We start from the raw sequence: 27560 nt of genomic DNA, 5'->3' as shown, positions 1-27560 counted from the left end.
GGAGCTCTGCTTGCAAAACAAAAGAGGGTACTTTGTGCTCAAACAAGAGGAGTAGAGGTGCTCAAACGGTGCGTCAGAAGGCGAGGTGCTCCACTCTTGAAGGTCTTTAGACACCAGCTCTGCTTGCAAAAAGAGAGAGAGAAAAAAACGTACTAGCAATTTGTTGGAGTTAGCAAAGTCCTGGCAACCAGTCACTGAACATAAGATCAGAAAATCACATAATGCGAAGGTTGTGTCTACGCTAATTTGACGCTGTCATGCTGATTCATGTACAGAGAAACACATGGGCATTACAGCAACAGAAATCAGTCTAGGCTCTTTGAACCTAGACAGACAGTAAACCCACTATGTTCAGACAGTCTGTTGGGACACAGCGATTTATGTTGACTCTCGGTTAACTTTCTAACAGCATCAAAAAGTAAACATGCCCACAGAGAGGTGTTGGGAATAGAGAGAACATATAGTATGTTATCCAGATATTCTTTGCAGACCTCTGTTCAAATAGTATTTTCTTCCAAATATTTAAGCAGCACTGTCTGGCACAATGGAACCGATGGGATGGTCCCAAAAGTACAAACCTGCCCGTATGGCACTCAGGCCGGGTCGATCAAATGCTCAAAGTATTTGGAAAAAATAATATATATTTTTTTTAACCCAAGTCTGGTTCTCTATAGCCCAGGGCCATGCACTGCCAGCCAGGTCCAGTTACATGGTATGAGAGAGAAGCTGCTGGGTTTGTGCCATTCAAACTTTAAAGCCCCAAGAATGCCTGCTGTCGGTATGCTCTGTTTCTTAGTAGACTACATTCTTAACAAACCAAAAATGCAGGGAACAAGAGAACATTTTCTCTGTTTTTCTCCGCGATCGGTGTAGTCAGGCCTGCATTTTCTACACCTAATTCACTAATCAGTGAATCCAGAAAGGGAAGGTATTGTGCCATTTTCAGATGAAAGCCAGTAAGATGTGGGTGTTGTGCATTGCAAATGGAGGCTCCACTGCTGTTGTGCTTTCCCCTCATTATCTCTAGTGAACATATTGTAGCCCAGGGCTTGTTCTTCTAACCCTCTGTTGAGTGAAGCTGGCTGGCTCAGATTACAGGTTAAGGTAATGTAGGGTTTGGTGTGTAGAATCAGAGGACCCCACTTACCTAAATCACAGGGAATCACAGTCTGAGTGTGCATCAAAAAGGTCTAGAGCCTGGCTCCCCCTACCACCTGAAAGCATTAGTCATAAATGTTTCTACATGCTACATGTTTCTTTTTTATCCTTTATTTAACTAGGCAAGTCAGTTAACAAATTCTTATTTACAATGACAGCCTAGGAACAGTGGGTTAACTGCCTTGTTCAGGGGCAGAACAAGAGATTTTTACCTTGTCAGCTCTGGGATTCGATCTAGCAATCTTTCGGTTACTGGCCCAACACTCTAACCACTAGGCTACCTGCCACCCCAAGTATCCCTAGTTAGGTGTTACGTAGCTGGTTTTAGACCTTGGTATCACATCTGACTGAGTAATGTGGTGCTGGTGCTATTTCCATGTGATCAAAACATCTCCTTCATCTGAAATACAAAACATAACTCGCCCGGGGAAAAAAATGTTTTCTAATATTCTTTGTCTGTGTTTATCTGTCTGAGCACTGTATTCTACTGACTGCCTAATAACCTTTTCACACTACTTAGTCGAGCCGAGCTGTACTGCGCTGGCCCGATTACCGGAACCGTGCTGGAAAATCCAAATCCAAGTCAGCACAGTACAGTTGGTTCGACACAATAGAATAAAATGGGTACTCGTGTCTCTGTAAGACCAGAGTCGCTACGTCTGCAGCAAAGGGTTTACAGCAGGGGCCAGTTGAATTTTAGACTTAAAGGTCACCTCAGAGGTCACCTGGTGATGAGCAGCAATGGACTGCTGCAGAGGTGGACCAGCACACCTCTTAGAATGACACCTGTTTCTACAATTACTGTGTTTGTGAGACCCCTGAGTAGGACCTCTAGACACTGGCAATGCACTGCCAGCTGTGATACATCTTGTTGTTTCAGGGGTGTACAGGCAGCCTATATGTCTGCTCATTGGGATCAAGACACGGTCGTCAGTATAGTACCTACAGTTAACCTAACTTCCTGTGACCCAGTTATAGGCAATGACACACTAACTATGAACACACCAACATCCACAAACATGTTGGTTAAGGGAGTTTTTTTGTTTTGTTTGGTAGGAGTGTGATCTGTGCTGCGTATAAGACAGGCTTGGTCTGGCCTAGCCATTGCTGGAGCTAGATCTGTCCCTGATAAGACCTGGTTCCTCCACACAGGAAAGATGCCATCACTGGGGGGGGGAGGTGGGTTCTGGGGAGGGTCCTGTTTATCTCCACCCACCTCCAAATTGCTCATTTCCAGATTGGCATCAGTGGCAGCCACACACAGGAAATGAAATTTGGGGCGAGGGCGAGGAGGACATATTTGCAGCTGAGGCTGGATGTAATCAGTTCTTCTATGTTTCTGTCTGTCCACAGGAGAGGCAGAGGCTGGAGACCATCCTGAACCTGTGTGCCGAGTACAACAAGGGCGACGGGCCCGTGGGGGGTGAGGCAGAGGGGAGGATGGGCTTCCCTGGGGGTCTGGGACCGGGGGAGGGGGCAGCCAGGAGACCCTCTATGGACAGCTTGGCAGGGTCCAGCTCGCTGCGTCGTAGCATGGCCCAGAGACAGCAGAGGGAGAGCGACGAGGAGAACCTCAAGGAGGAGTGCAGCAGTACGGAGAGCACCCATCAGGAGGTGAGGACGCCACTTTCTCCACAGGCCCTCCACAATGGAGACAAATACCAGGTCAGACGTAGGGCCGTCTATTATCACTTTCATAATTTCTAGTATTTACTATGAGAACTACAGGCATGACATACTAGTACTTACTATGAGAACTACAGGCATGACATACTAGTACTTACTATGAGAACTACAGGCATGACATACTAGTACTTACTATGAGAACTACAGGCATAACATACTAGTACTTATTATGAGAACTACAGGCATGCCGTTGAAATGACAACAGCATGCAAGCGCTTACTGCATGCATTTAATGTGGAAAATTGCTAGACATAGCCCGACCTTGAATTTTGACATGATTGATGGTCAAAAGGACACAGGATGAAGATTACAGCATTTGTTTGCCAAGCGACAGTGTTTAACAAGGAGGCATGTGATGTAAATAGTCCCTCCCCAATGTGTGTCTGTGTGTGTCTGTGTCTGTCTGTGTGTGTCTGTGTGTGCGTGCAACCGTCTGAAACACTTAACTACTACAAATGGGCCATGCTCTTCACACTTATATGTGACAATGTGCCTGCCTCTTCTGTCTCTGTCCCCCTTCAGCATGAAGAGCAGTCTGTTACTGGCGGCGTCGGACGGGCAGAGCTGGGTTACCTGGAGGACGAGCGGGTCAGAGTGCTGGCCCGAGTCGACGAGCTCAAATCACGAATCACAGAGCTGGAGCAACAGCTACAGGAGTCCAAGCAGGAGGTAAGAAAGTCCATCAGTTCAATTTCCAGATAGTAGGCAATTTCTAATACTAGAAAGATATGTGGGGAAGATGAAGGAAACTATATACTGTTTGTGTGTTTGTTTTGTGTGTCTGTGAGTGTGTGTGCATTCACATACATTTAGTAACACAAACGAGCAGAAAGTGATTGAATGAGCCCTGGGTGGTGCCGAGTCACATGCACCGCTAGGTCTGCTGTCTGTCAGGGAGCTCTGTGATTGGAGCAGGGGGCTCAGGGTGTGTCCCGTTCCCAGGCGGAGATGGAGCGGGCCCTGCTGCAGGGGGAGAGGCAGGCGGAACTGGACCAGATAGAGGCAGAGACGGAGATCATCAGACAGCTGCAACACAAGCGCAACGAGCTGGAGAACGTCATCCAGAGGGAGAAAGACAAGGTCGGACCCTGGGGGAAAACACACACACACAGTATAATCTCCTGTACACAGTAAGCAGTCTTACCACCTGCAGATTAGTTTTAGCTTCATTTATAAACCTGTCATTCCAACGTTACTGTGTTGTATTTTAATGGAGAAAGCCAACAGAAAAAGTAATTTTGTTAGTGAACTGTTTGTGTTGTCTTAGCACTCTGAGAGAGTCCTTATTGGAAAGACGGTGGGTATGCAGACAGGGAGGTGAGATTTCTGAGATCTCAACATTGTGTTGTTTAAACACCACAGACACAACCCAGCCCTCCTTTCCCTCCACTGGACTGTCTGTTATAGTTCCTGTTCAAGTGGATGTAACGTTACAGAACGTTCACATAGAAATGTATCCTGTAGAACAGGTATACAATTTTCTGACGGATAGAAAAAGGATTCATGGCAGTTCTATTCGTGATGTTTCTATCTGCAGCGTTCCGAACGTTTTACATCACTGACTATACATCTTGTAAGCCTCAAAGGGACTGAACAGCCTTTTCTGGTCTCTTGACATTCCTTAAAGGCATTGCCAAATCCTGGATGGCTTCCCAAGACCGTATCTAGTTGGTTTTGCCATCCCAAGGTAAATTCACCCAGCCATAGCAGTCGCTCTTCAACCCCCCCCCCCCCCCCCCCAGCGAGGAATACTCCATCCTTCCATCTGTTATATGCATTGATGTTTTACCTTAGAAGAGCTTTGGACGATGGCTCTTAGACTTAAGTATGGGTGTTTTTTTTCTTTATTTTGGTTCTACATTTTCCTTGGTGGTTTCTCTCTCTCTCTCTCTCCTCAGGGCTTTTTCTTCTTCTGCAGCTCGGCTCCACTAACCATCCTCCATTAACCTCTAATCCTCTTACTGCTTCACTCAGAAATTTCCTATCCTCCTTTCCTCCACTGTCAGCCTGAAATCCATGTATGTTATTAGCACTTGTCTTAAACTTGTCCCAAATGGCTCCCTATTCCCTAAATAGTGTACTACTTTTGAACAGGGCTCATAGGGCTATAAAGGGAATAGGGTGCCATTTGGGACGTAGGTGTGAATCGATCCTTTAGGTTTCTACATCGCTGAAGCTTTGGGGACCGGATGCTAGTGGGTATGAGTGGCTGTCTACTAAAAGTATATCTGTGGGAGTCCTTTTAGGACTATTGTGTAGGCTACACTGCCCACGACATACAGTAGTTCATAACATTGCAGAGGCCCTCTATCTGAAGGCTTTACACAACTGTATGTTGTTTTCACTTAGTCATGTCACTCCACTAATGTAGGCTTAATGTAGACACACTTAAACTGAGAATCTGAAAGGGGTCATTTTCTTGTATTTCCTTAAAGCTTTTTTAAAAATATATTATATTCGGAGAGTCTCTCTCTCTCTCTCTCTCTCTCTCTCTCTCTCTCTCTCTCTCTCTCTCTCTCTCTCACTTCCTGTGTTCAAGTTAGATCCCTGAGACCCTGTCGGTCTGTCTCAGCTAAAACTACAAGTCAAAACAAAAGCTTAAACTAGAAAAACTGCCTGTATTGTATTGTCCCCTTCTCTACTTTTATTGCCATTGGTCACAGACAGAGGTGGAGCCAGAGCAGGGTGACAGTTAGGCAGATTGGAGAAAGGAGTGCCACTCAAACCCCTAAGCACCGCCCACACCCCTCTCCCACCATGTGACTTTAGATAATGCAGTAATGCTAAAAAGGTTGTTGGTCTGCAGAACGTTTCCCTCTCTCTTGTGCATGCTCTACTCTACTGGTTATATAGTGTTGGCTCTCTAGAGGTAGTTTACCAGGCGCTTTCACTACAGTCAGACCCAGGCTCTAACTCTCTCTCTCCTTATTCCACACATCCTCTCCTCTTCTTCAAAACATATTGGAGGAAAATATCCAAGGTTTTTCCCCTTTGACCTTCCATTGCGATTCGAAGGAGACAAGGAGAGCCTATTGCGAAAGAGCTCCATACTGTACAAGTGAAAGCTTCTATTCCCTCCAGGGGTTTTGATATCACAGCCTGGGTGCCAGTAGGGCAGTAGTGCAGAGCACTAGTTACCCATGCTTACACTGCCTGTACTCACATGCTGCAATAACAACAAAGATCTGTTGTTATTGATCGTTCCGTAAGCTTTTAACCAGATTCCCAGAGGGTACCAAACCCTGCTACCCTTCAGTTAACAGATGTTGACCTTCTGTAATTCATGCTTTAGCAGTGGGCCTTACTATGATCAACTGTTTTGTCTAATTTGGTATGAGCGAAACCCACAAAGTGCCTGGAAAATAACGGATTGGTATTTTCTGCTGTTTTATAATACAACACTTTTTAAAACATTTCAAACACAATAGTCGCCAACCATGATAACTAAAGCGACACACTAATTAGTAACGATATGCTGCTCATGGTTCATTTTGGGAAACCCGAAGAAGCATGAATGTGACTTCTGATCATTCTGGCATGTCTACGCATCCTGTTCAAAACTAACTGGACTGACCTCAAGTATTAATACCAAAGTCACATGAAAATCTGGATAGGCCAATAATAATAATAATTATTATTATTATTATTAAACATTTTAAGTCACATGAAAATCTGGATAGGCCAATCATCATTATTATTATTATTATTATTATTTTTATTTTTTAAATTCAAGTCAGATGAAAAAGAGATGCACCACCCAAAGTAGAGCACTGTGACGTGAAAGTACAACCACAGCTGAGCCAAAACAGAAACTATTTCATGTTTGATCAAATAGCAAAATCTCCTGTTCCATCGCAGACCAGTGTTATCATGAGCATCAAACCCTGCAGCTTGGAAATGTCTGGGAACAAGAAGTCTGTTCAGACCTGTTTGAGGCCTGGGTCGTGTTCATTAGGCATCGAAAGGGGGGAAAAAATGACTTCAACAAGGAGAATGTACCTGGACTTGTCCAATAAGAAACGCACATTTTTGCTTTCCATTGCAATTTTTTAAAAACGTTTTCAGTGTTGTGCCCTGCAGTCCAGCAGTTTTAAAGTTAGTCACTGGGGATTGAATTCACAGTATTAATAACTCCACAGATGCCCCATGTCCCTCGTTCTCTGGCTTATCCACTGTTGTGACCTCTAACATCGGAAGCTTTTTGCATGGCGTGGATTTGAGCAAGTGTTTTTTTATTTTTATTTTTTTTTGCTTTCTCTCTCTGTTGTTGTCCCCTTTCCTCTCCTCCCTCCCACCCGGATGGTGTGTTCTCTTTCTAGGAGAGGGCAAATGTTGACGCAGAGCGCCGAGCCCTGGCGAGCCTTCAGGAGGGCTACAGTGAGCTGAAGAACCAGCTTCATAACTGTCCCGAGTCACTGAGGGAGCAGTTACACGAACAGCTCAAAAGGGTCAGTCGTCAATCCACCACCAAGACCACCACCCCCAACCACCCCTGAGACCCAGAGACAGGCAGTGTCCCCCCAGCCCTTGTACCCCTCCACACACCCACCCATTCCCTCCACCCTCATCTCTGAGCTACGCCAATCCAACATTTTGAAGGGAAATTCCAGCAGAGCAACATCACAATTAGCGTATACTTACCTCCAGATTATTGAAGTACTCAGTAAGAGAATGACATTTTCAGGAAAAGCTGAAGTGGTGTACTGACGGATTTACAAGTGTACTGTCTACTGATCTCCTGGATAAAGTGCATAGAAGGCTGCACTTGACGGCCAAAGAAACGGAATTGGAATTCAAATTCTATGATGATAACTGAAAAATGTTCGTAACATCCAAGAAGATGGCATACAGATTTAGGGTAGGTTTCCTGGACACAGATTAATCCTAGACCTGGACTAGAAAGTATGTTCAATGAAGATTCTACATTGACTAGACTAGGCTTAATCTGTGTCCGGGAAACCTGCCTTTAATGTTTATGCCAGATGCCAGTCGATGATTGCTGCATAGTAGGCAAAACACTATCTTGGTATCATAAGACCTGGTGCATACCTCTTCAGATAGTGTTACTGGGACCTTTACCCGGGACCTGTTGCACTCTGCACGTATGAAAATCCTGTCTTGTGCCCCTCGCCTACATGCTAATGCCATAAGCTGCTGGAATTTCCCCTCTCCTCTCTCCGCCACAACGATGTGCTATGCCTCTGAGCGAACAGAAAGAGTGTCAAAATGGCTCCTGATGACTTTGGGGCGAGGTGCTGCATTGTGGTGATTTCTGGGTCGTATGTGCGTTGCACGCGTTTCACACAGGAGTGTGTGTGCTGTCTGTCTGGTTGATACAGTTTCTGCATCTGGAAGCATCCCTCTCTTCTTGATTTGTGTTGGCTTATAACCCCTTAATAACTGCTTACTAATCTATTAATGTAGACACTTTCCACTCCCTGTCCTACTCTCTTTTCATATCTTTCCTCTGAATGGAAATGGGTTTGTTTTGTGTCTGATTAATGTTTTATATCGTCTGCTCTCTGAAAAGTCAGTCCATAGAAAATGTATCAGCCAATTACATTTTGCACGTTAGCTCTATTCACTTTGCTGTCCTATCCACGTCGAGTAGCATGACATTGGCTGGCTGACTGACTTGACATGAGAACAATTGCTATACAATTTCCCTTTGTTACAGGACAGAAAGCAGATATAATACATTTTGTATACTTCTAAATTTGCAAATGTCGCCTTGTACGTCTCATTGGGTCATGTTCATTAGGCACTGAATGGAGGAAAATGGACTGAAACAGAGGTGTCCACCTGGACAAAAATAAACAAAACATTTTCCGTTGCGTACACTGATGAACACGACCCTGATTTGTTGTAGACATTCTTAAGAAGTGCGACAGAGGCCCTTGAGTGGCCTGCTCTCCAAACACAGAGGACCTGAAGATGTCAGTGTTGACATGGGCCTTCACTCGTCAACGTCAGTAACGCTCCGATGAACTGACAGCAAGGGCAGGCCCTCGTCTTTCCCCCTGCAAAGTATAAGTCCTCACATCTCTGTGTGGGTTTCTTCGGTTTATGGTAAAGGATCAAGGCATTCAGTTGGGTTCTCACATGCAAATCAGCTATAAAATCCAGTATAGAAGATGGTACTTAAATATTACTACAGTAAAAGCACAGTATTACCTTTTGTAACATATAGATAGTGCAGCAGAGAAAACTGCTTGTCACCATTCAATCAACCTACTGGGCTATAAAATCTTCCAACCAATTAGATTCGCATGAGGCAGTTTCCTCCAGATGTGCATGTAATATTGATTGCTGTGTTGTTGCTGCTGTATACCACAGCATTTTCATAATGTTATGGTGCTTCTCCATTGGTGGCTAGTTAAGAACCTAGGATACAATGAAGAGAGTCTAATGGCAAAATTAACCCAAATAACATAATATTCAAATCTATCAAAGCATGATCAACGTAGTCATAGTGATAAACAGAACTCCACCAATCGTTAGATAGAACCTCCATGCAGCTTACTCTGCGTCTAAAAGGACTCCACTCTTTTGAAGCACATTCATTCCATGGCCTACCGCCCCTGGTTGTGCTGGCTTGGCTTGGGCCTTGACCGCTGTGGCTGAGGAGCATGGTCATTGGAGAGAGTCAAGGGGGTGGAGGGGGCTGGCCTGACCCTGTGGTGACCTTGTGGTGTGTGGTGGGGCTGTCTGTCTCTTGGGGTTGGTAGTTGTTGGTACTTTAGAACCCTTTTCACACTATCGTGCCAACCCACACCAGAATCTGCTGGCTCGGGTATTTTCTAAACACATTGTGCTTTCTATGATGAATGCGTGAACAGGCAGGCCAAATATAGATCGGCTCGGCTTGGCTCAGCAGTGTGAAAACTGTATATTATAGGAGGCTGAGGCCTGGTGTGGTTGTGACCCATTGTGATGGGCTCTGTGTGGGGTTCGACAGGAGGGCGAGACCCTGGAGTCAGAGACAAAGCAGTTTGAGGACCTGGAGTTCCAGCAGCTGGAGAGGGAAAGCAGCCTGGAGGAGGAGAGGGAGACCATCAGCCAGCAGCTGATGCAGGAGAGGGCTGAGTACCACACCAGCGTGGCCAAGAGGAAGGTAATGGACTGGACCACAATGGCTGCTCCTATCTACTCTGGCAACACTTCATCAAATCTGGAGCTGTGAATATGAATGTCTGTCAGAGAAACTAGCTCATTTCTGATGATGGCCAAATGCCTTTACAGGTTGAGTTTAAATAGTATGATCATTCACTTCAAGAATGGTGTTGGTGGGGATACCTGGCAAAGACATGATACATGATCACTGTTGTGTTTTGAGTGTAGTGTACACTACCATTCAAAAGTTTGGGGTCACTTAGAAATATCCTTGTTTTCCATGAAAACATACATGAAATGAGTTGCAAAATGAATAGGAAATATAGTCAAGACGTTGACAAGGTTATAAATAATGACTTTTTTAATTGAAATAATAATTGTGTCCTTCAAACTTTGCTTTCGTCAAAGAATCCTCCATTTGCAGCAATTACAGCCTTGCAGATCTTTGGCATTCTAGTTGTCAATTAGTTGAGGTTATCTGAAGAGATTTCACCCCATGCTTCCTGAAGCACCTCCCACAAGTTGGATTGGCTTGATGGGCACTTCTTACGTACCATACGGTCAAGCTGCTCCCACAACAGCTCAATAGGGTTGAGATCTGGTGACTGTGCTGGCCACTCCATTATAGACAGAATACCAGCTGACTGCTTCTTATTGCATAGTTTGGAGCTGTGCTTTGGGTCATTGTCCTGTTGTAGGAGAAAATTGGCTCCAATTAAGCTCCATCCACAGGGTATGGCATGGCGTTGCAAAATGGAGTGATAGCCTTCCTTCTTCAAGATCCCTTTTCCCTGTACAAATCTCCCACTTTATCGGCACCAACGCACCCCCAGACCATCACATTGCTTCCACCATGCTTGACAGATGGCGTCAAGCTACTCCTCCAGCATCTTTTCTTTTTTTTCTGATCTCACGAATGTTCTTCTTTGTGATCCGAACACCTCAAACTTAGATTCGTCTGTCCATAACACTTTGTTCCTATCTTCCTCTGTCCAGTGTCTGCGTTCTTTTGCCCATCTTAATCTTTTCTTTTTATTGGCCGGTCTGAGATTTGGCTTTTTCTTTGCAACTCTGCCTAGAAGGCCAGCATCCCGGAGTCAGCTCTTCACTGTTGATGTTGAAACTGATGTTTTGCTGGTACTATTTAATGAAGCTGCCAGTTGAGGACATGTGAGGCGTCTGTTTCTCAAACTAGACAATCTAATGTACTTGTCCTCTTGCTCAGTTGTGCACCAGGGCCTCCCACTCCTCTTTCTATTCTGGTTAGAACCAGTTTGAGCTGTTTTGTGAAGGGAGTAGTACACAGCGTTGTACGAGATCTTCAGTTTCTTGGCAATTTCTCGCATGGAATAGCCTTCATTTCTCAAAACAAGAATAGACTGACGAGTTTCAGAAGAAAGTTCTTTGTTTCTGGACATTTTGAGCCTGTAATCGAACCCACAAATGCTGATGCTCCAGATACTCAACTAGTCTAAAGAAGGCCAGTTGTATTGCTTCTTTAATTAGAACAACAGTTTTCAGCTGTGCTAACATAATTGCAAAAGGGTTTTCTAATGATCAATTAGCCTTTTGAAATTATAAACTTGGATTAGCTAACACAACATGCCATTGGAACACAGGAGTGATGGTTGCTGATAATGGGCCTCTGTACACCTATGTAGATATTCCATAAAAAAATTGCCGTTTCCAGCTGCAATAGACATTTACAACATTAACAATGTCTACACTGTATGTCTGATCAATTTTATGTTATTTTTCTTTCAAAAACAAGGACATTTCTAAGTGACCCCAAACTTTTGAATGGTAGTGTATATTTTCTCAATTTAAAGTCATCTTGTTGAGTACCCCTTTAATTCATCAATAACTCTTTAAACATGTTGTCTTCCAGGACAAGGTGGCAGCTCTGGAAGGCCAGGCCAGTCAGCTGGGACAGCAGGCGTCTCAGGAGTGTGACAGGCTGGCTAAGGACAGGAACCTTACCCTGCAGATGCTCCATAAGGTAACATTACAATACAGTATATCTGGCCCAGCAGCCACTACAATCTACACATTGTTGGTTATTACTCTGTTTTTTGTAATTGAACCGGTGATTCCCATGGAACCCCTTTGAAATTGACTATAATTAGAATCAAATCATTATCACCCTCTGGTCTTGCTTGACAATGTGAGAATCACACACCAAGTCATTACCAAATGAAGTGCAATGTGCCATGCCAGCCGCCTCAGATTAAGTCTATTAATTAAGAGCTTGTTGGCGTTTTTCCCATTTGTCGACATTTCACTTTCAATCTCGGCATATGTGCTGCCTTGTCCCCAGCTTTTCTGCAAGTGGCACATTTTCTAATTTGGTAAAGAAACTATGGCAATCCATAATCAGGACAGAGTCCGATACATATGTGTTCTGGTGTCTCTGTGTTCTAGGAGAAAGAGAGACTATCGGCCCTGGAGAAGAGATACCTCAGCCTTACTGGAGGAAGGACTTTCCCTAAGAGTTCCAGCACCATGAAAGAGGTGAGGGGGGTTTATCTTACGGTCTTTCAGGGGTCACACCGACAAGAACAGTTATCTACCATGACGCAGATGTATGAACGGACCACCGCTCTGATCACTTGTCTAAAGCCACACTCCTTAATTTGTGTATACCGGCAAAGACTAACAAAGACCACCACTAAAGATGTTAACAATGGAGAAAATTCCCTCCATTACATTTTCATATGCAAATAGTAGACTTAGGATACCAGATTTCTATGATACATCTGTTGTTCTCTATTAATTATTTCAAGTTACACAATTACAGACTGTGGCTTTAAGGGGAATTTGATGGTTTTCATAGTTGAGGTGGTAGAATGTTTAACTGGTGAGTAGAACTTCAGGTTGATCTCGCTCTGTTTTACATGCGGTGTAGGTCTAGTGTGTGCTTGTTCTACCACCGGTGTGCCAAAGTAACCATTTATTTACTGTGTTTAACACGATGTGGTGTTGGCTTGTGAAGTATGGCCTTATTTACATTGCGTTCGGTTAGATGCAGCTGATCACATCGGTAAGACTGGTTTGATCTGATAATTCAGATCCGACTGACATATGTTTTGGAAACATCTGCAATTTGATGATGGATTGTACATATCTCAACTCAGGCCAGCGACATACTGAATCCGTGGGCTGTGTCGTTTAGTCTGAAAACATGAACCGATTAGTCTGGTGCTAAACTCTCGTCCAATTGTAACATATCCTATCAACCTGCATTGTTATGCATTTAGACCACGTTCATTACATGAGATGCCTATCAGTTTCATTGTTGAATTGGATATAATGGACTTTTTTAGACCACTGTAAACTAGGCCTATTAAACTGAATATAACCCATACAAGGGCACTCAATGTGCAGTAACACCTATGTTTGACCCTTTTGTGATTGACAGTTATTATCCCAATACTGTATTGACACGTGTGTAGTTTAGAGGGACATAAACAGTAACTGTACACTACAGCAACTGGAGCTGAAACCAGTGTCCCTGACTTCCTGTTGAAACAGGAAATGCTCCATATCAGCGAGATTGACCTGTTAGAGGACTCCCACTCCCAGCATCCTCTCTGCCGACCCGCTGCTTTCTATTTAAGCTCCTCCTCTCAGTTATACCCAGGGGGCAGCCCGACAGAGGTAACCAGACTAACTGTCAATGTAACTGTTCCTGCATGACACCCGAGCTCACTCACTGTAACCCCCCCTATGCACAGTATGTCTTTGTCCAACACTTAAAGGCCCACTCTGTGATATTTACAGCTTTATAGGAAACCAAGGTGCGAGGTTGCCATTTTGTGGTTGTTTTTTAATTAAGGAGTGGGCCTTTAAGAGGTCTGTGTGAGTTATTTCTTGTTACCCCCAATGACTCCCAGCAAATTGCACCACGCCCCACATATGTAGCTTAAAAACACATTTGGTCATCCTGTGAGGCCCTTGAAGTACAGTACTGATTTGAATGTCGTCATTGTTTGTCTTTATGAAATACTTGGTCTGTTGGATTAACTGTGGCCATTTTAATTGATGTGTCTCTTCAACTTTTAGAATGGGCAAAAGCATAAACAACTCATGTTACAACTGGGGTGTAAGGATGCTATGTTTGTGTGACGGTTCAGCCAGAGGCTCACATGCATGGTGCTTTGTCTCTCATTGAAGTGTACTATTCTGTTTGGTATGTGTAGTACACTTCTCTCAATTAGCGTTTTGCTATCCTTTGAAGATGGCGAGAGCTTGTTGACGTCACTGTTATTATATTATTTCGCAGCATGTTTTCAGTTCTCCAGCCCGATGTGAGGCTTGGGAAATTACAGGTTAGAGAGATGCTGTGCTCATTATTTATTCCGTTCATATAGTTGTTCATGTTTTTCTCACAAACGTATGTGTTTTATGTTTTAAAAACACAAGATAAAGCAGCAGCTTGTCTTAGGTGGTTGTAAAGTACGTGTATTATATGCCTGTGTGTGCACATGCACCTTTTTGAAATGGGTGCACATCCGTGTGTGTATGAGTATGCATATTATGAAAAGGACGTGTCATGGAGTGAGCTCATGGCCTCTTGTCCTGTTTGGTTTGCGTTGCGTTGGCTCTCAGGAGTACATGAAGCTCTCGGATGTCTATAGGATGTATGGGAGAGATTGCCATGACACCCAACTCACCACCTCTGCTCAGCATGGCCTCTCGCTCATCCTAGACACAGCTGTCCCCTGCGAGGTACCATTGCTCTCTCTTTCCATCACTCTCTCCATCACTTTCTCTCTCTCTCTCTCTCTCTCTCTCTCTCTCTCTCTCTCTCTCTCTGTCTCACTGTATTCTCTCCTTATCACTCCTTATTTTCTTTTCATTCTTTCCCTCTAGCTGTCCTCTTGTAGGTAGCTTACTGTACTTACATACTGGTGTATTGGCTTTCTGCTAGATGGCCCTGTCCTTGTTATAATCAGCTCAACTAACCGGTGCATTACTGATTGGAGAATTTTGAGGATAATGGTAACAGACCTGGATGAAATACTGTACATATGTCATATACATTCAAATACTTGCCAGTATATTTTAGGTGAGCTTGATTTAGCTTGGAGCTTGCACTTTTGGAACTATTCCATTGGTTCCATTGTACCAGGCAAACTGAATCAAGCACAGCTCAAGTATTTGACATACTGTATGTATTTGACCCAGGTCTGGATGGTACAATGGGTTGATATTATTGAAAGACTATCCATATGAGAGTCAGGTTTACTGACATGTATTTCACATGCTGTCCTTGTAGCTTCTGTTTTCCTCCCTGTTGACGTGTGTCCTTCTCTGCCTGTGTTTCTCTATCTTTCCCTATTTGCCCTTTGACATCCTGTCTGCCTGTTTATATGTGGCTCCCTGAATGAAAGGAGTATTTGACTGTGGGCCAGTTAACTCAGATCTTTGGGATGCCGAAGGTCGAGTCCTCCCCTACCTCTCCTCTCCGGCCCCTCCAGTCAGGAGCGGGAGACCCTGCCTTCTCCTGCCTCTCCGTTCCTCATGGTTCCTCCCCCTCTCTCTCTGTTGAGGTGTGTGTCTGGTCTCTCTCTCTATTCCTTCTCACCCATCTCTCCTCCATCTCTCGTTTCTGTGAAGATGCCCGAATGACCCCTCTACCCCAGTGGACAAAGCTTGTTGAAATGACATCAAACCACCAGTTTACAACCATGTTTGTAATTGGTTGTAAACTGGTTATATTGACGTCATTCATTTCAACAGGTTTTTTCCGTTGAGAGACCTATATGTCAGCATTTGCTGATGTTTCAAGAAGATGAACATTAATACACAAAAAACATAACATTTAGAAAACTACCAGATCCTCTTATTTGTTCATTAATGCTTTTTCTTATTTCTTTTCCTCCTCCACTCCCTTGCTCTGTCCATCCTGTCTTTTGCCTCTCTGCTGCCTCTTACTGTGGACTCTTAACTGCGGCCCTCCAGTACCAGCCTGAGCGTAGTAGGCCTCAAATCCCCACTCTCGATTTAGAGCAGTGGTACCAGGAGGTGATGGCTGCTGGAGAGAGCAGCCATCTCTGCCCCCCTCTCCCAGCTAAATCTCTCTCCCTTCGCAGGCCTATGCAGGTAATTCTCAGAGGTGCTGCCTTCTCCTCCTCTTTTCTATTCCTCCCCATGTTTTACTCTTCCATTGTTTCTGTTCTGTCTTCATGTTCTCACTTCTGATGAAAATGCCTTTTCAAGTGCTTTGTTGATTGAGCTAATTGTTCATCGATGGTCTGCCTGGGCTTGCTGCCACTCATACATTTAGTTTTCCCTTTTTCTTTAGTTAGATTTTTATAAGCATCTTCCACATGCTTTATGGTAATATTCACTTACTTTTTGAAATCTTCCTCTGATTTGTCATCCAAATGGTCCCAGCTATAACATGTAGTGTCGTTTTGTTAGATAAAATCGTTATTTATATCCCAAAAGGTCTGTTTAGTTGGCGGCATCGATTTTGAGTAATACACTCGTTCAACTTGGAAAATCTACTCCTAATCTTTGTTTCAAACAAGTCAAAATATGTTTCTATTTACTCCTCAGATACCCTAAAATGTAATCAAACTATAATATTTCTTACGGAAAGAAGTATGTTCAATAAGAAACCAATTTTAGCAGGTGCGTAATGTCTTCATGCGCGCGCAAACACGAATTTCCAAGACTGTCCTTCTGCTAAAACTGATATTTCTTATTTGTTTTTGAAGTTACAAGCCTGAAACCTTGAACATAGACTGCTGACACCCTGTGGAAGACATAGGAATTGCATCCAGGGAGCTCATTCTCAATATGACCTTTCTCTTGCATATCTAAGAGGATGGTCTCTCTCTCTCAAAAAACATTCTGGTTGGTTTTTCTTTGGATTTTCTCCTACCATATCGATTGTGTTATATTCTCCTACATTATTTTAACATTTCTACAAACTTCAGTGTTTTCTTTCCAATGGTACCAATTATATGCATTTCCTGGCTTCAGGGCCTGAGATACAGACAGTTTACTTTGGGCACGTCATTCTGACAGGAAGTGGAGAAAAAAGGGGCCTAGCCCTAAAGATGTCATTACATTTGCACCTGAATATGAAATCTTCAAAAATTATTGTTTATAATGTGCATTGTATTCTATTTACTGCTAGGTTATACTACAGTACATACAATCATAGCCAAAGGGTTGGGGTCAATTCCAAGTACTTGAAATATTAATTGACCCCAACCTGGGTATAGCTTAGACTGCAATACATTTCTGAAGATTTACAGGCACAATGAAAAGCCATAAGACCTCATACTGTATGGCCAAGTGAGGCCGTGGGACAAACCACCTGACGGTTGTGGTTACAACAGGGTGTGTGTCTTCACAATGGCATCTGCAAGTAAAGCACTTTGACACTGATTCTGTCATTACACCTATGGGAGGAATCAAAGGATCACCAATACAAGGGATGTTGTTGGTGCTGCCATAATAAACACTGTCTCTGTCTGTCTGATATCTCAGTAGTAGCAGTAGTGATTTAAAGTATACTCACCAAAAGTAGGCTGCTTTAACATTTCAAAGATATCAATCAATGTCAATATCTTGGTTGAATTGAAATGCCTTTGAAACGCTAAAAAAGCATTTTTTTTGTATTTGTACCCTACTCTACTTCTCATAGCATCTCCCACCAGACTAGTTTTGAGTAAGCATTTAGTTTATATTCCTCATTCCATTTAATGTAATACATGTTTTACTATGTGCGGGGTAACCTCGAACAATTAGTGTACTGTGTTTGATAGCTGATCCTGCTCCATCTTCACTCTTCCCAGGTGTTCCGCTCCAAGCTGGACAGTGATGCTGGACAAATGGTACATCAACCCAAAGCAGGCTCCGGATCCCATCTGCAGTGCGGAGCTGCCACACTGGGACGCAACACAACCTCCAAGGTAAACCTCGTCACCTCCGCTCCATCTCTATTGGTTGGCTAGTAGGCTCCTCAGCGGATCATGTAGTAATCAGCTATTATTATCATTTGAGGTTTATGTAAGGTTAATTTGAATAGCACACATTTGCAGCTAAAAGCCGAATTGCAGCCTACACAAGCCTACAACCAAATTAAAATACTAAATAGAAGGTACTGGTGTAGGAGGGAGGTCACGTTTGTGGCTGGATTTTGTAGCTCGTGTAGATCTCTTCTGAGGCAGCCATTTGCTGTAATCCTGCAATCTAGCTAGCTTCATCATAATAGTTTGTGGTAAGTTTCTATGAGGAAGACTAAAGTACATAAGGCTCTTTATACACAATCAATTTGAATGTAGTGTATGCATCCTGCTCAGGTCACCTGGTGATTGATTTGACATATCTTATGGTTACATACTGGTAAACAACGGCAGGTTGTTATGTGTTGTGTGTTACATGATACTATCAAATGTAATCTGATATTATTATATGACATTGCTCACAAGACCGAGAGCTTAAATGCATAGCATATGATGGTTTATATACTTTCCCATTCACTGGATATCTTATTGGCTCTTGGCCTTGCCTGCCAGTCAATGACGACCACATTGGAAATAAATATTTTTGTGTAAACCTTGATGGCTTGTCATTTGTGTACTTACAGCAACATATCAATGATGCAATGGATGTGATGCAATGGATGTGTTTTTCATTGATTGTTAATTTAATTAATAAATCAATCAGTGTCCTTCTTTTGTGTCCTTCTAGAGCCCGCTGATGGTTCCCAGCAGTACCGGCAGTTTGCCACGGAACTTGGCTGCCACCATGCAGGACATAGAGACCAAGAGAGCGCTAGCCTTACAGCAGAAAGGTAACCGCCTTTTGGGGGTTTACACCAGGCCACTCTGTCCCATGTTCTGGTCTGATCTGAGAGTTTCAACAGTAAACATCAACATGGAATAAATATAGTTATGTGTTTAAGATGGTCCTCTCCAAGATTTGGCTGTCATTTTCAAGATTTCCTGTCAGGCTTCAGAGAAACCACACCCCGTCCCCGTCCCTGTCTCCATCACCCCACTTCCCCCTCACCCAGTGTCTGCTTCCACGGTTACGACCCCTCCCTCGCTTACCTCCTCTAGCTCGGATTTAACCACCATGTTGTCCTCCTGTCTGTCACCCTGTCCTTCCGTCCCTCCATCCAACCATCCCTCTCTCCATTACTGTCCTCCACTCTCCATGTCACAGAGTCTTCCTTGCCTTCCACGTCTGAGTCTCCCTGCTCCACCATGGACAATCCCACAGACCGACAGATAGACCGACAGATAGACAGACAGACCTCTGATCCTGGGAGTGGGTTTGGTCTCATGTTAATTTCCTAAAAGTCTGACGTTCGTCTCATATAAACTCTCCATCCTTCTTCTTCTCCATGTTCTTGTCTGTCTCCATCTTCCTGCTGAGAATCAGCAATGCATGCGTTTGGTAGAAGCAGTGCTTTTCATCTGTCGGGCCACCTTTGTTCCTCTTTAACTTTGCGGCTGTTTTTAAAAGAGGTATCTGTCAGTTATGATGGATAGCGAGCATGGGTTTGAACTTGAAGGTGACTTCCTTGGGTTACTGGATCATTTTGTATTAGTATTTCTGCTGCTAATGTACTTAGGAGGCTTTGGTGATGAGGAAACGTGTTGCCGGTTGAATTGTGCTTGGGCTTTTGATAATACCGAGCACATACTATACATGTTGTATGTTTGATGTATGTGTGGGGCCTGGTTTCATCTGTCGCTGACCTGTGGTATCTACATTACATGGACTCACAGGCAATCTTTAGGTATTCTCTCTTCATAGCTGGGTGACACTGATCATCAGGACCTTTTTCTTGGCAAGTGGATATGAGTGTGTTTGAGTTGCTTAGTGGGTGAGTATGTGTGTCTGCATGCTGAGGGCGTTGCCATGCATCCTGGAACTGTCATTACGGGACATAATGGGGTATCCCTGGACGTGATGAAACCACCCCCCAGATCAGCTGTGACCTCCTACTTCCTCTCCCTCCACCCCCAGGCCACCAGGTGATCGAGGAGCAGCGGCGTCGATTGGCTGAGCTGAAGCAGCGGGCTGCAGTGGAGGCCCAGTGCCAGTGGGATGCGCTCCACGGCTCTCAGACCCACCTCAACACCCAGTATGCCCCTTCCCATGTCCACGGCCCTCCCATGGTGCACCACTCCATCCTGCACCACCAGCCGCCGCCGGCGGGCGAGCAGCCGTACGACACACTGAGTCTGGAGAGCTCTGACAGCATGGACACCAGCGTCTCCACCGGCAACAACTCGGCCTGCTCCCCTGACAACATGTCCAGGTCAGAGAAACGTGCACAAACACACACACACACACACACGCATATTCTCGAACACACACACACACACTTCACCGACATGTCCAGGTTAGAGCGAGGAACACTCAGCCTTACATGATACACAAAGTACACACAAATACTGACTCATTTATGCCAAGGAATCTCCGATTAGTAACCACATGGGTCAAGCTGTGTCTTGTATCAACTTATTATTCATTATTGTCTGTCTAATAGTGACTAAAGAAGCCTATGCGTCTGCTCAGCTGTTTTCAGTATTCTGGTGGATATTTAATGTACACTACTGAGCCGAACCAAACCAGGTTGTCTGTCCTGAACTGGTCTGCTGGAACCAAACCAGGTTGTCTGTCCTGAACTGGTCTGCTGGAACCAAACCAGGTTGTCTGTCCTGAACTGGTCTGCTGGAACCAAACCAGGTTGTCTGTCCTGAACTGGTCTGCTGGAACAATGCTGAAAAGGACGATGTGTAAAGTATCCGAGCCAGCACAGTTTGGTTTCAGTCGGCACGATAGTGTGAAAAATGTATATTTCTCTAAATCCAGTTCAAACATTCTACAACTTAGAATTCAAATGTGAACAGGTCGTCTTGGTGACAGAGAAAGGCACTCCCAGTCCGTACAGAATTCGTCAAGTTTGTTGTCGTGCATGAATTATCACCGGCCATAATGAGGCCTACACAAATGTCAACAGGGAAACACTCTTCCATAAACACGAGTGACTGCTGAAATATAGTCAAATGACTAGTTAAATATAGTCTTAAGACTAGTGAAAGACACTCTGCACAGATAAAGAGGGGTTTCCCTGAGCCAGTTGATATGAAAGGTAGGGGGTGTGTGTGTGGTCACACAGATTAGGCAGATGTGACCATCCCCTTTTGGATCTGGTGAAAGCACAGCTGTTTCTCCACTTTAAACGGGTAATCAAATATTGCATGTATTTATCAGGCCCAAGCACTCATTAGGGTTGTGTTCAGTAGGCAGGAAATTGAGAAGAAAAAAACTGTCCGAAGAGGGAAGGTTACTATCTGGACATGTCCAATGAGAAACAGTCATTTGTCTTCTGTTGCAAAACATTTTAGAATGTTGACCTTCACATGCCTTAATGAACACAGCCTTGCACTCACTGTCCGCTAGGCACCACCTGGCCGTACGGGACATTTCCAGTGTATACGAGCATTGGACCTCTAAACAGTTATAGACATGTCATGACCCATTTTATAACTGGAAATGTATAACTGTGATAGTTAATAACTGTTTGTGGTAGTTAGTGTCCACATAGTAAGTTACTGTTTTTATGACCAGTGATGACAGGTGTTTTTAGGATTTACTTACTTACTTAATCCTTTTCGTTCCTATGTAAGAAGCTTGCCGATCTATATCCATTTTGGGCGTGGTTTTCCATGACGGGCCACAGTTTTAGGACTTAAAAGTATTAATACTCTGTTACCCATAAATATATTGAATGATGGATGTCATTGGTAGTTGAGATGTAACTCTGACTGTCTGGTTTGCAGTGCCAGTGGGATGGATGCGCTGAAGATCGAGGAGATGGAGAAGATGCTGAAAGAAGCCCACCTAGAGAAGGCCAGGCTCATAGAATCCAGAGTAAGACACCACCTCACACACCATGTCTAGCTTCCTGTCAGATCCCATACTAATGTCTTAATTCAGTGTTTACAGACAGAAGAGGACTGGCCACCCCTCCGAGCCTGGTTTCTCTCTAGGTTTCTTCCCAGGTCCCTGCCTTCTATGGAGTTTTTCCTAGCCACTCTTCTTCTACATCTGCATTGCTTTCTCTTTGGGGTTTTAGGCTGGGTATCTGTAAAGCACTTTGTGACAACTGCTGATATTAAAAGGGCTTTATGTTCATGATCTTCTCCAGGAGCGTGAGAGCCATGCCCGTAGGCAGATGCTGGAGGAGGAGAGGAGGCGGCGAGAGGAGGCTGAGAAAAGGCTGCAGGAGGAGACGGTGCACAGGCAGCAGCTGGTGGACAAGGAGGTGAAGATGAGAAGCAAGAACTTCTCCCAGGTGAGCCTCAGGCACGACAACAACAACCTACAAAACCAATCAAAAAGTATATGCAGTTTGAGATTTGTCTCTCTGATCCTCTGTTAGTCGTACAGGCTTTCGAAAGACTGGTTACACATCTTTTTCCTTCTTTCCTCAGGCCCGTCCTATGACTCGTTACCTGCCCATCCGCAAAGAGGAGTTTGACCTGCGCTCCCACATCGAATCATCCGGCCACAACGTGGAGACCTCTCACCACGTGATCCTCACAGAGAAGATGTGCAAGGGTTACCTGGTCAAGATGGGCGGCAAGATCAAGTCGTGGAAGAAACGCTGGTTTGTCTTCGACCGCCTCAAAAGGACCTTCTCCTATTACGTTGGTAAGGAAAATGCTGCCATTTATATACATGTTTATATACAAACATATTTGTGTGCTCTTATTGCTCTGATCGAGCCAATGGGAGATACAGTACATGGCATATTAATACCCCTTGACCTCAATGTAGACCGTATTTGTGAAAGGTGGTATAAATGAGGTCGGTGGAGATGAACATTAGGATACACAAGGGTAATGCACATTTGTGGTTAGCGGTTTGGTAGCATTTGCATATGTAATATGCAAATGCTTGGCGATTTAAATGATAAAACGGCTAATTATGAAATAATTACTTTATATAAAATTGCAACTACTTTCCTAGAAAATGATGCTTTTATTTTTATGTAGCAGGGATCTAGTGCAGTTTATGCCTGAAGGTAAAAAGGGGCATAAAGTTAACCCGGTTCCTCGTGTTTTTGCAGTGGTTGATGAAATAAGCTGCAATATTGTACCGTAAGAATGTAGAAATCAGGGGCTCTGTTCAATCTGTAACGCTTCAGCGTTACAGATCCCGCAATATAGATTAAAAGTAATTTCCGATTGAGTCGACATGCAGCATTTACTATGAATGCAGTCTCCACTAAAGGGGGGGGGAACATTGCCTTTAAATTCCAATCACGCTGTAAAGCTGAATTTCTGCGAGGAGGTTTGAATAGAGCCCCAAGTCTAAAATACAATAGTCAGACACGGCAACCTATTTAAAACTAAAAGGAAGCTGTGTTCTCGACAAAAAATGAACTTGAAATATACATATATTTCGAGGAGCTTCTTTGGCTGCAATATTATTCAAATGGGCATGATGATACAGTATGTTCCTTTTATGACACTGGCTTAGGAAATACTGTAGGAGCTCAATAATAGAATTGTGATAAACAATGAAAAGGATTGTCCTTATCTACATATATTCCATGACTCTCTCTCCCTCTGTCATCAAAGAAACTGTACTGGAGGAATCGAAAATAATAATGTGATTTTTACCTAAGCATTTTGTCTTGTTTATCTCCTCTACAGACAAGCACGAGACCAAACTGAAAGGAGTCATCTACTTCCAGGCCATTGAAGAGGTCTACTATGATCACTTGCGTATCGCCACGAAGGTACTTTCTGTGTTATCTACCCAACAATCGGAAAACAATCTTTATGCAGAACACAATGAAATCCTCTTTTAATCACTTTTTCTTTTTATGCTGTCACTGTACTGATTAAATATTTATCTTGAAGCTCTTTTGTTTTATACACATTTTGCTTCTTCTACGCTTTCATTTCTCTTCTCACTCTTTTGCTTTGACTGGCTGGTTTCACAGAAAGGATTTTTCAACCTCAATTTGGCCAATGTATGTATCACTTTTTGTCTGTGAGCTCACAGACCCACCCATTGCTTGTTCTCTGCCCCCCTTACCCCAGTGTGTGTGTTTGGTTGTTTGTTTACACAGAATGTTCAGATAGAAATGTAAGGATTTGTGTCAGCTCTACATATTCCATTGCTATCTGCAACTTTCAGTTGAATACCCACCAGGGGTGGAATCATGCATGATTAATACAACAAAAAGACACAGCCATTACAGAACAGTGCATCTCTGGATCCTCACATTTCCCCCCCTTAGTTTCATATTTGTCCGAAGTGCCTGCATTGGAGTTGTTTGCCAAAGCAAGCCTTTTTAGTGATTATTCACTTGTCTGTTCCTCTGTGGAATTGGTTGTGTTTGAATATGTCCCTTCAATTAATACAATTGAAACAGACTAAGGGTCGAGGTGTGTGTTTGCGTGTGTGCATATCAGTGTTGTATTTCATACTGTATATAGCTTATGAACTCCTAAGAAGTGCATGTGTGCAACTGTAAAATATGTGTGTTGGGCACATGCGTCTTATGGTTTGTGTGTAGAATAATGTCATGTTTTGTGTGTGTGTGTGTGTGTGTGTGTGTGTACTGTCCTGCTGTATTTCTTGTATCCTGTTTTGACTCTGATTGTCTCCTTCAGCACTTTTCTGAGCTCCTGCCTCCTCAGTTTCGAAGAGAGGTGTGTGTGCCTGCCACGCCCTGATTAACTGTGTGTTGTGGATAAACACGTGGTAGCGCAGCGTAGTGCTCACTTTTCTTTTTACATGTTCAAAAGACAGACGTGTGACTCGGCCTAGGAGAAGCCCCACTGTCCGGCAACAAGACAATCAGTTGAAAAAAATCTATATGGGCAAATGTGTAGCAACTAAGTCTTGCCTGTGGTTTTTGGGTTGTCGTTTATGATATTTGATTATTGTAGCGCACCCATTGTACTAACCATCATGACCAATTCATTTAGGAAAAATATGTAGGGACAGAGCATGATATTGGTTATTTTAGTTGATTCCGAGACAATAACCGAGGGTAGCGCGTAGGAAAAAAAAACTCCACCCACATTCTGCATTCAAGCTAGCCTCCAATAATCCCCAAAAAGGATATGGGTAGCTTCTGCATTTTCTCACCCCTTAACAGCGAGTGCTAAATCGGAGTCATTAAATGATACGTCAGCTCCATATTACTGACCTTTGACCTTTCTCTCTCCTCCAATCCCAGAGCCCCAATCCCTCGTTGACCTTCTGTGTGAAGACTCATGACAGACTGTACTACATGGTGGCCCCTGCCCCGGAGGCCATGAGGATATGGATGGACGTCATAGTAACGGGAGCCGAGGGCTACACGCAGTTCATGAACTAATAGGGGAGACTTGCGTACGTTGACATAAGGTCATAAGGAGACTGTTTCAGCAGGAACACTTCAATAGATTCAGGCCTTTCCTTCTAGCGCCTCTCCCGATATTGGGAAATTTCCTTTTTATTTTGTTACATTCATTATATCTATTTTTAAATCTCACATCTCTCACTTTACAATAGACATTTTTTCTCCACTGGTTTTTCTACTTGCTTCTGCCCACTGATTAAAAAAAGAGAGCCCTGGAAGAGACACACACACACTGTATATAACCAAAACGACTTAACTGTCAGACTTTCTGCTCAAAAGCCTTTCTATATTGCCAAATGGAGATCTTATTTTAGTTACAGGCTCTTGCGTGAGACCTATTTTGTGTATCAGTAAATGTCTTTGATATTTTTTTTTTTTTACTCACACTATATGGAATATTGCCAAATGACATAACAATGGTTTCAAACAGATGGTCGTTTTTTATGGAATGTTTCAAATAGAATACGAAGGCATTTGCCCAAATCTACTTAAGTTTATCAGTGAGCGAAAGATGTAATCATTTAAGAAATGGTTAAAAGAAATTCTATTGAAAATGTTGGCGAATAAACCGAATTGAAATCAGTAAGACCATGACACAACACACCACCTCAGGAGTCCATACTTAATTTGAGTTCCCGTCACAGATGAAACTAGATCTTGATCCATCTCTGTGATCTTACTCTACTGCTGAACTAGATTCCACTGTGTCCGTCTTATACTTTGCAACTCCTAAAGACACACACACAGTCTGTTTGCCAAGTCCTGATAACTTGACCCCTTTGCGTAAACAGCCATTCCATCACTGCCAGCCTACAACACCAGGAGCTCTAGGGACTACATAAATGAGACGACAGTACATGTCATTGGGGTGGCAGCGTAGCCTAGTGGTTAGAGCGTTGGACTAGTAACCGAAAGGTTGCAAGTTCAAATCCCCGAGCTGACAAGGTACAAATCTGTTGTTCTGCCCATGAACAAGGCTGTCTGTTCCTAGGCTGTCATTGAAAATAAGAATTTGTTATTTAACTGACTTGCCTAGTTAAATAAAGGTAATATATATATATATATATATATATATATATATATATATATAAAATAATGCTAATCATTCTGTGCCTTGATGTGTCATAATACTCCTAGTCTGTAACTCTTGATCGTGCTGGTCTCCAATCTTTGTTAACAGTATCAGAATTCAACAGACTTGCATGGGGAGTCTGACTGCTGTTTTGATGCAGCAATACACAAGTACATGTGAAGAGTAACCTCCCCTGAATTCCAAATCAAGTTCAAGCCCCCACTATCCCATCCTATGCTCTTGTGTAGATCTGAGAGGATTGGTAAACAGGTGGTAGCTAGGTGGAATTGTCGCAATATAATATTGCTTACACTTAATCCAATTCTTTCAGATCTCCACAAATGCACAGGAATTTTGGATTCAGGGTGCGTTTCAGCTTTAATCGAACGTTAAATGATCTGGTAACTTGACATAATCATTGTAAAGGACTCAGACAGGCTACATGATCACAACAACATTTATAAATCAGCATCTGAATATCTTTTTAAAGACTATGCTGTGATTTTGAACATGTAAACCTGAGTGTTTAGGTTTATTGAGAAGCCTTGTGAAATGTAGTTATCTTTTTCTATTTATGGTTAACCTGCCTGAGATATAGTAGTACTGTAAACCATGTCACTGTCAAGTAGAGGAAAAGAGACTAGTGAGGAAAGACCTTAATATATTTTCCCGTTTATATTTTCCCCACACTGAAATGGGTGCAACCAAATATTCAGCATTGGCCAGAGGTATATCATAGTGTTATAAAAAAAAAACTTTTATACTGTAAAAAGATGCCTGTATGAAAATGTAATTTACTCATCATTCAACCAGTATTGTATAAAGAGCAATTTACTTGTTTTTGTCATTTCAAAAGGATGGTCAGAATACACTTCAGTTTTATGAGTTCTGTATTTATTGATACAGTATACCATACTTAAAAGAACACTCATGGGGTCATAACTGTCTACACTCCCTCAACACTGTAGAACATCTCTCACACACTTGCACCATCTTCAGACTATATTATGTTGATGGTACACTGTTTTATACGGCACTTTCATGTATGGATTAAATGGATATTGTCAGATCTATTAAAACAGAAATGTCACTGTGAGTCCGTGGTTTGAAATCATAGCAACA

At 43.2% G+C, this 27560-nt stretch overlaps 1 protein-coding gene across 26 annotated transcripts in view; it reads left to right on the top strand.

The window, feature by feature from the left end:
• The window catches only part of LOC106580939 (pleckstrin homology-like domain family B member 1), a 107552-nt gene extending 80018 nt beyond the window's left edge, over positions 1–27534 (top strand). For 8 of the 26 annotated variants that reach the window (XM_014162503.2, XM_014162507.2, XM_045703678.1 and 5 more), the window contains 23 exons: positions 2512–2823; positions 3367–3513; positions 3787–3924; positions 4472–4531; positions 7164–7292; positions 9803–9958; positions 11846–11956; positions 12379–12468; positions 13489–13614; positions 14566–14685; positions 15351–15509; positions 15922–16062; positions 17772–17888; positions 18670–18772; positions 19147–19251; positions 19957–20251; positions 21780–21870; positions 22148–22294; positions 22434–22653; positions 23661–23746; positions 23954–23983; positions 24630–24668; positions 25202–27534. In XM_014162503.2, coding sequence (XP_014017978.1) covers positions 2512–2823; positions 3367–3513; positions 3787–3924; positions 4472–4531; positions 7164–7292; positions 9803–9958; positions 11846–11956; positions 12379–12468; positions 13489–13614; positions 14566–14685; positions 15351–15509; positions 15922–16062; positions 17772–17888; positions 18670–18772; positions 19147–19251; positions 19957–20251; positions 21780–21870; positions 22148–22294; positions 22434–22653; positions 23661–23746; positions 23954–23983; positions 24630–24668; positions 25202–25342 — 3063 coding nt within the window. In that variant the 3' untranslated portion in view covers positions 25343–27534. Of the gene's footprint in view, positions 1–2511; positions 2824–3366; positions 3514–3786; positions 3925–4471; positions 4532–7163; positions 7293–9802; positions 9959–11845; positions 11957–12378; positions 12469–13488; positions 13615–14565; positions 14686–15350; positions 15510–15921; positions 16063–17771; positions 17889–18645; positions 18773–19146; positions 19252–19956; positions 20252–21779; positions 21871–22147; positions 22295–22433; positions 22654–23660; positions 23747–23953; positions 23984–24629; positions 24669–25201 lie in introns of those variants that run through there. The other 18 variants (XM_014162501.2, XM_014162510.2, XM_014162500.2 and 15 more) reach the window with 18 other exon arrangements.
• The last annotated feature ends 26 nt before the right edge of the window (positions 27535–27560 follow it).

Source organism: Salmo salar, chromosome ssa20 (genome assembly GCF_905237065.1).
Source record: "Salmo salar chromosome ssa20, Ssal_v3.1, whole genome shotgun sequence".
Classification (NCBI taxonomy): Eukaryota; Metazoa; Chordata; class Actinopteri; order Salmoniformes; family Salmonidae; genus Salmo; species Salmo salar.
Note: the sequence above shows the minus strand (reverse complement) of the source record. Positions and strands in the feature narration are given on the sequence as shown.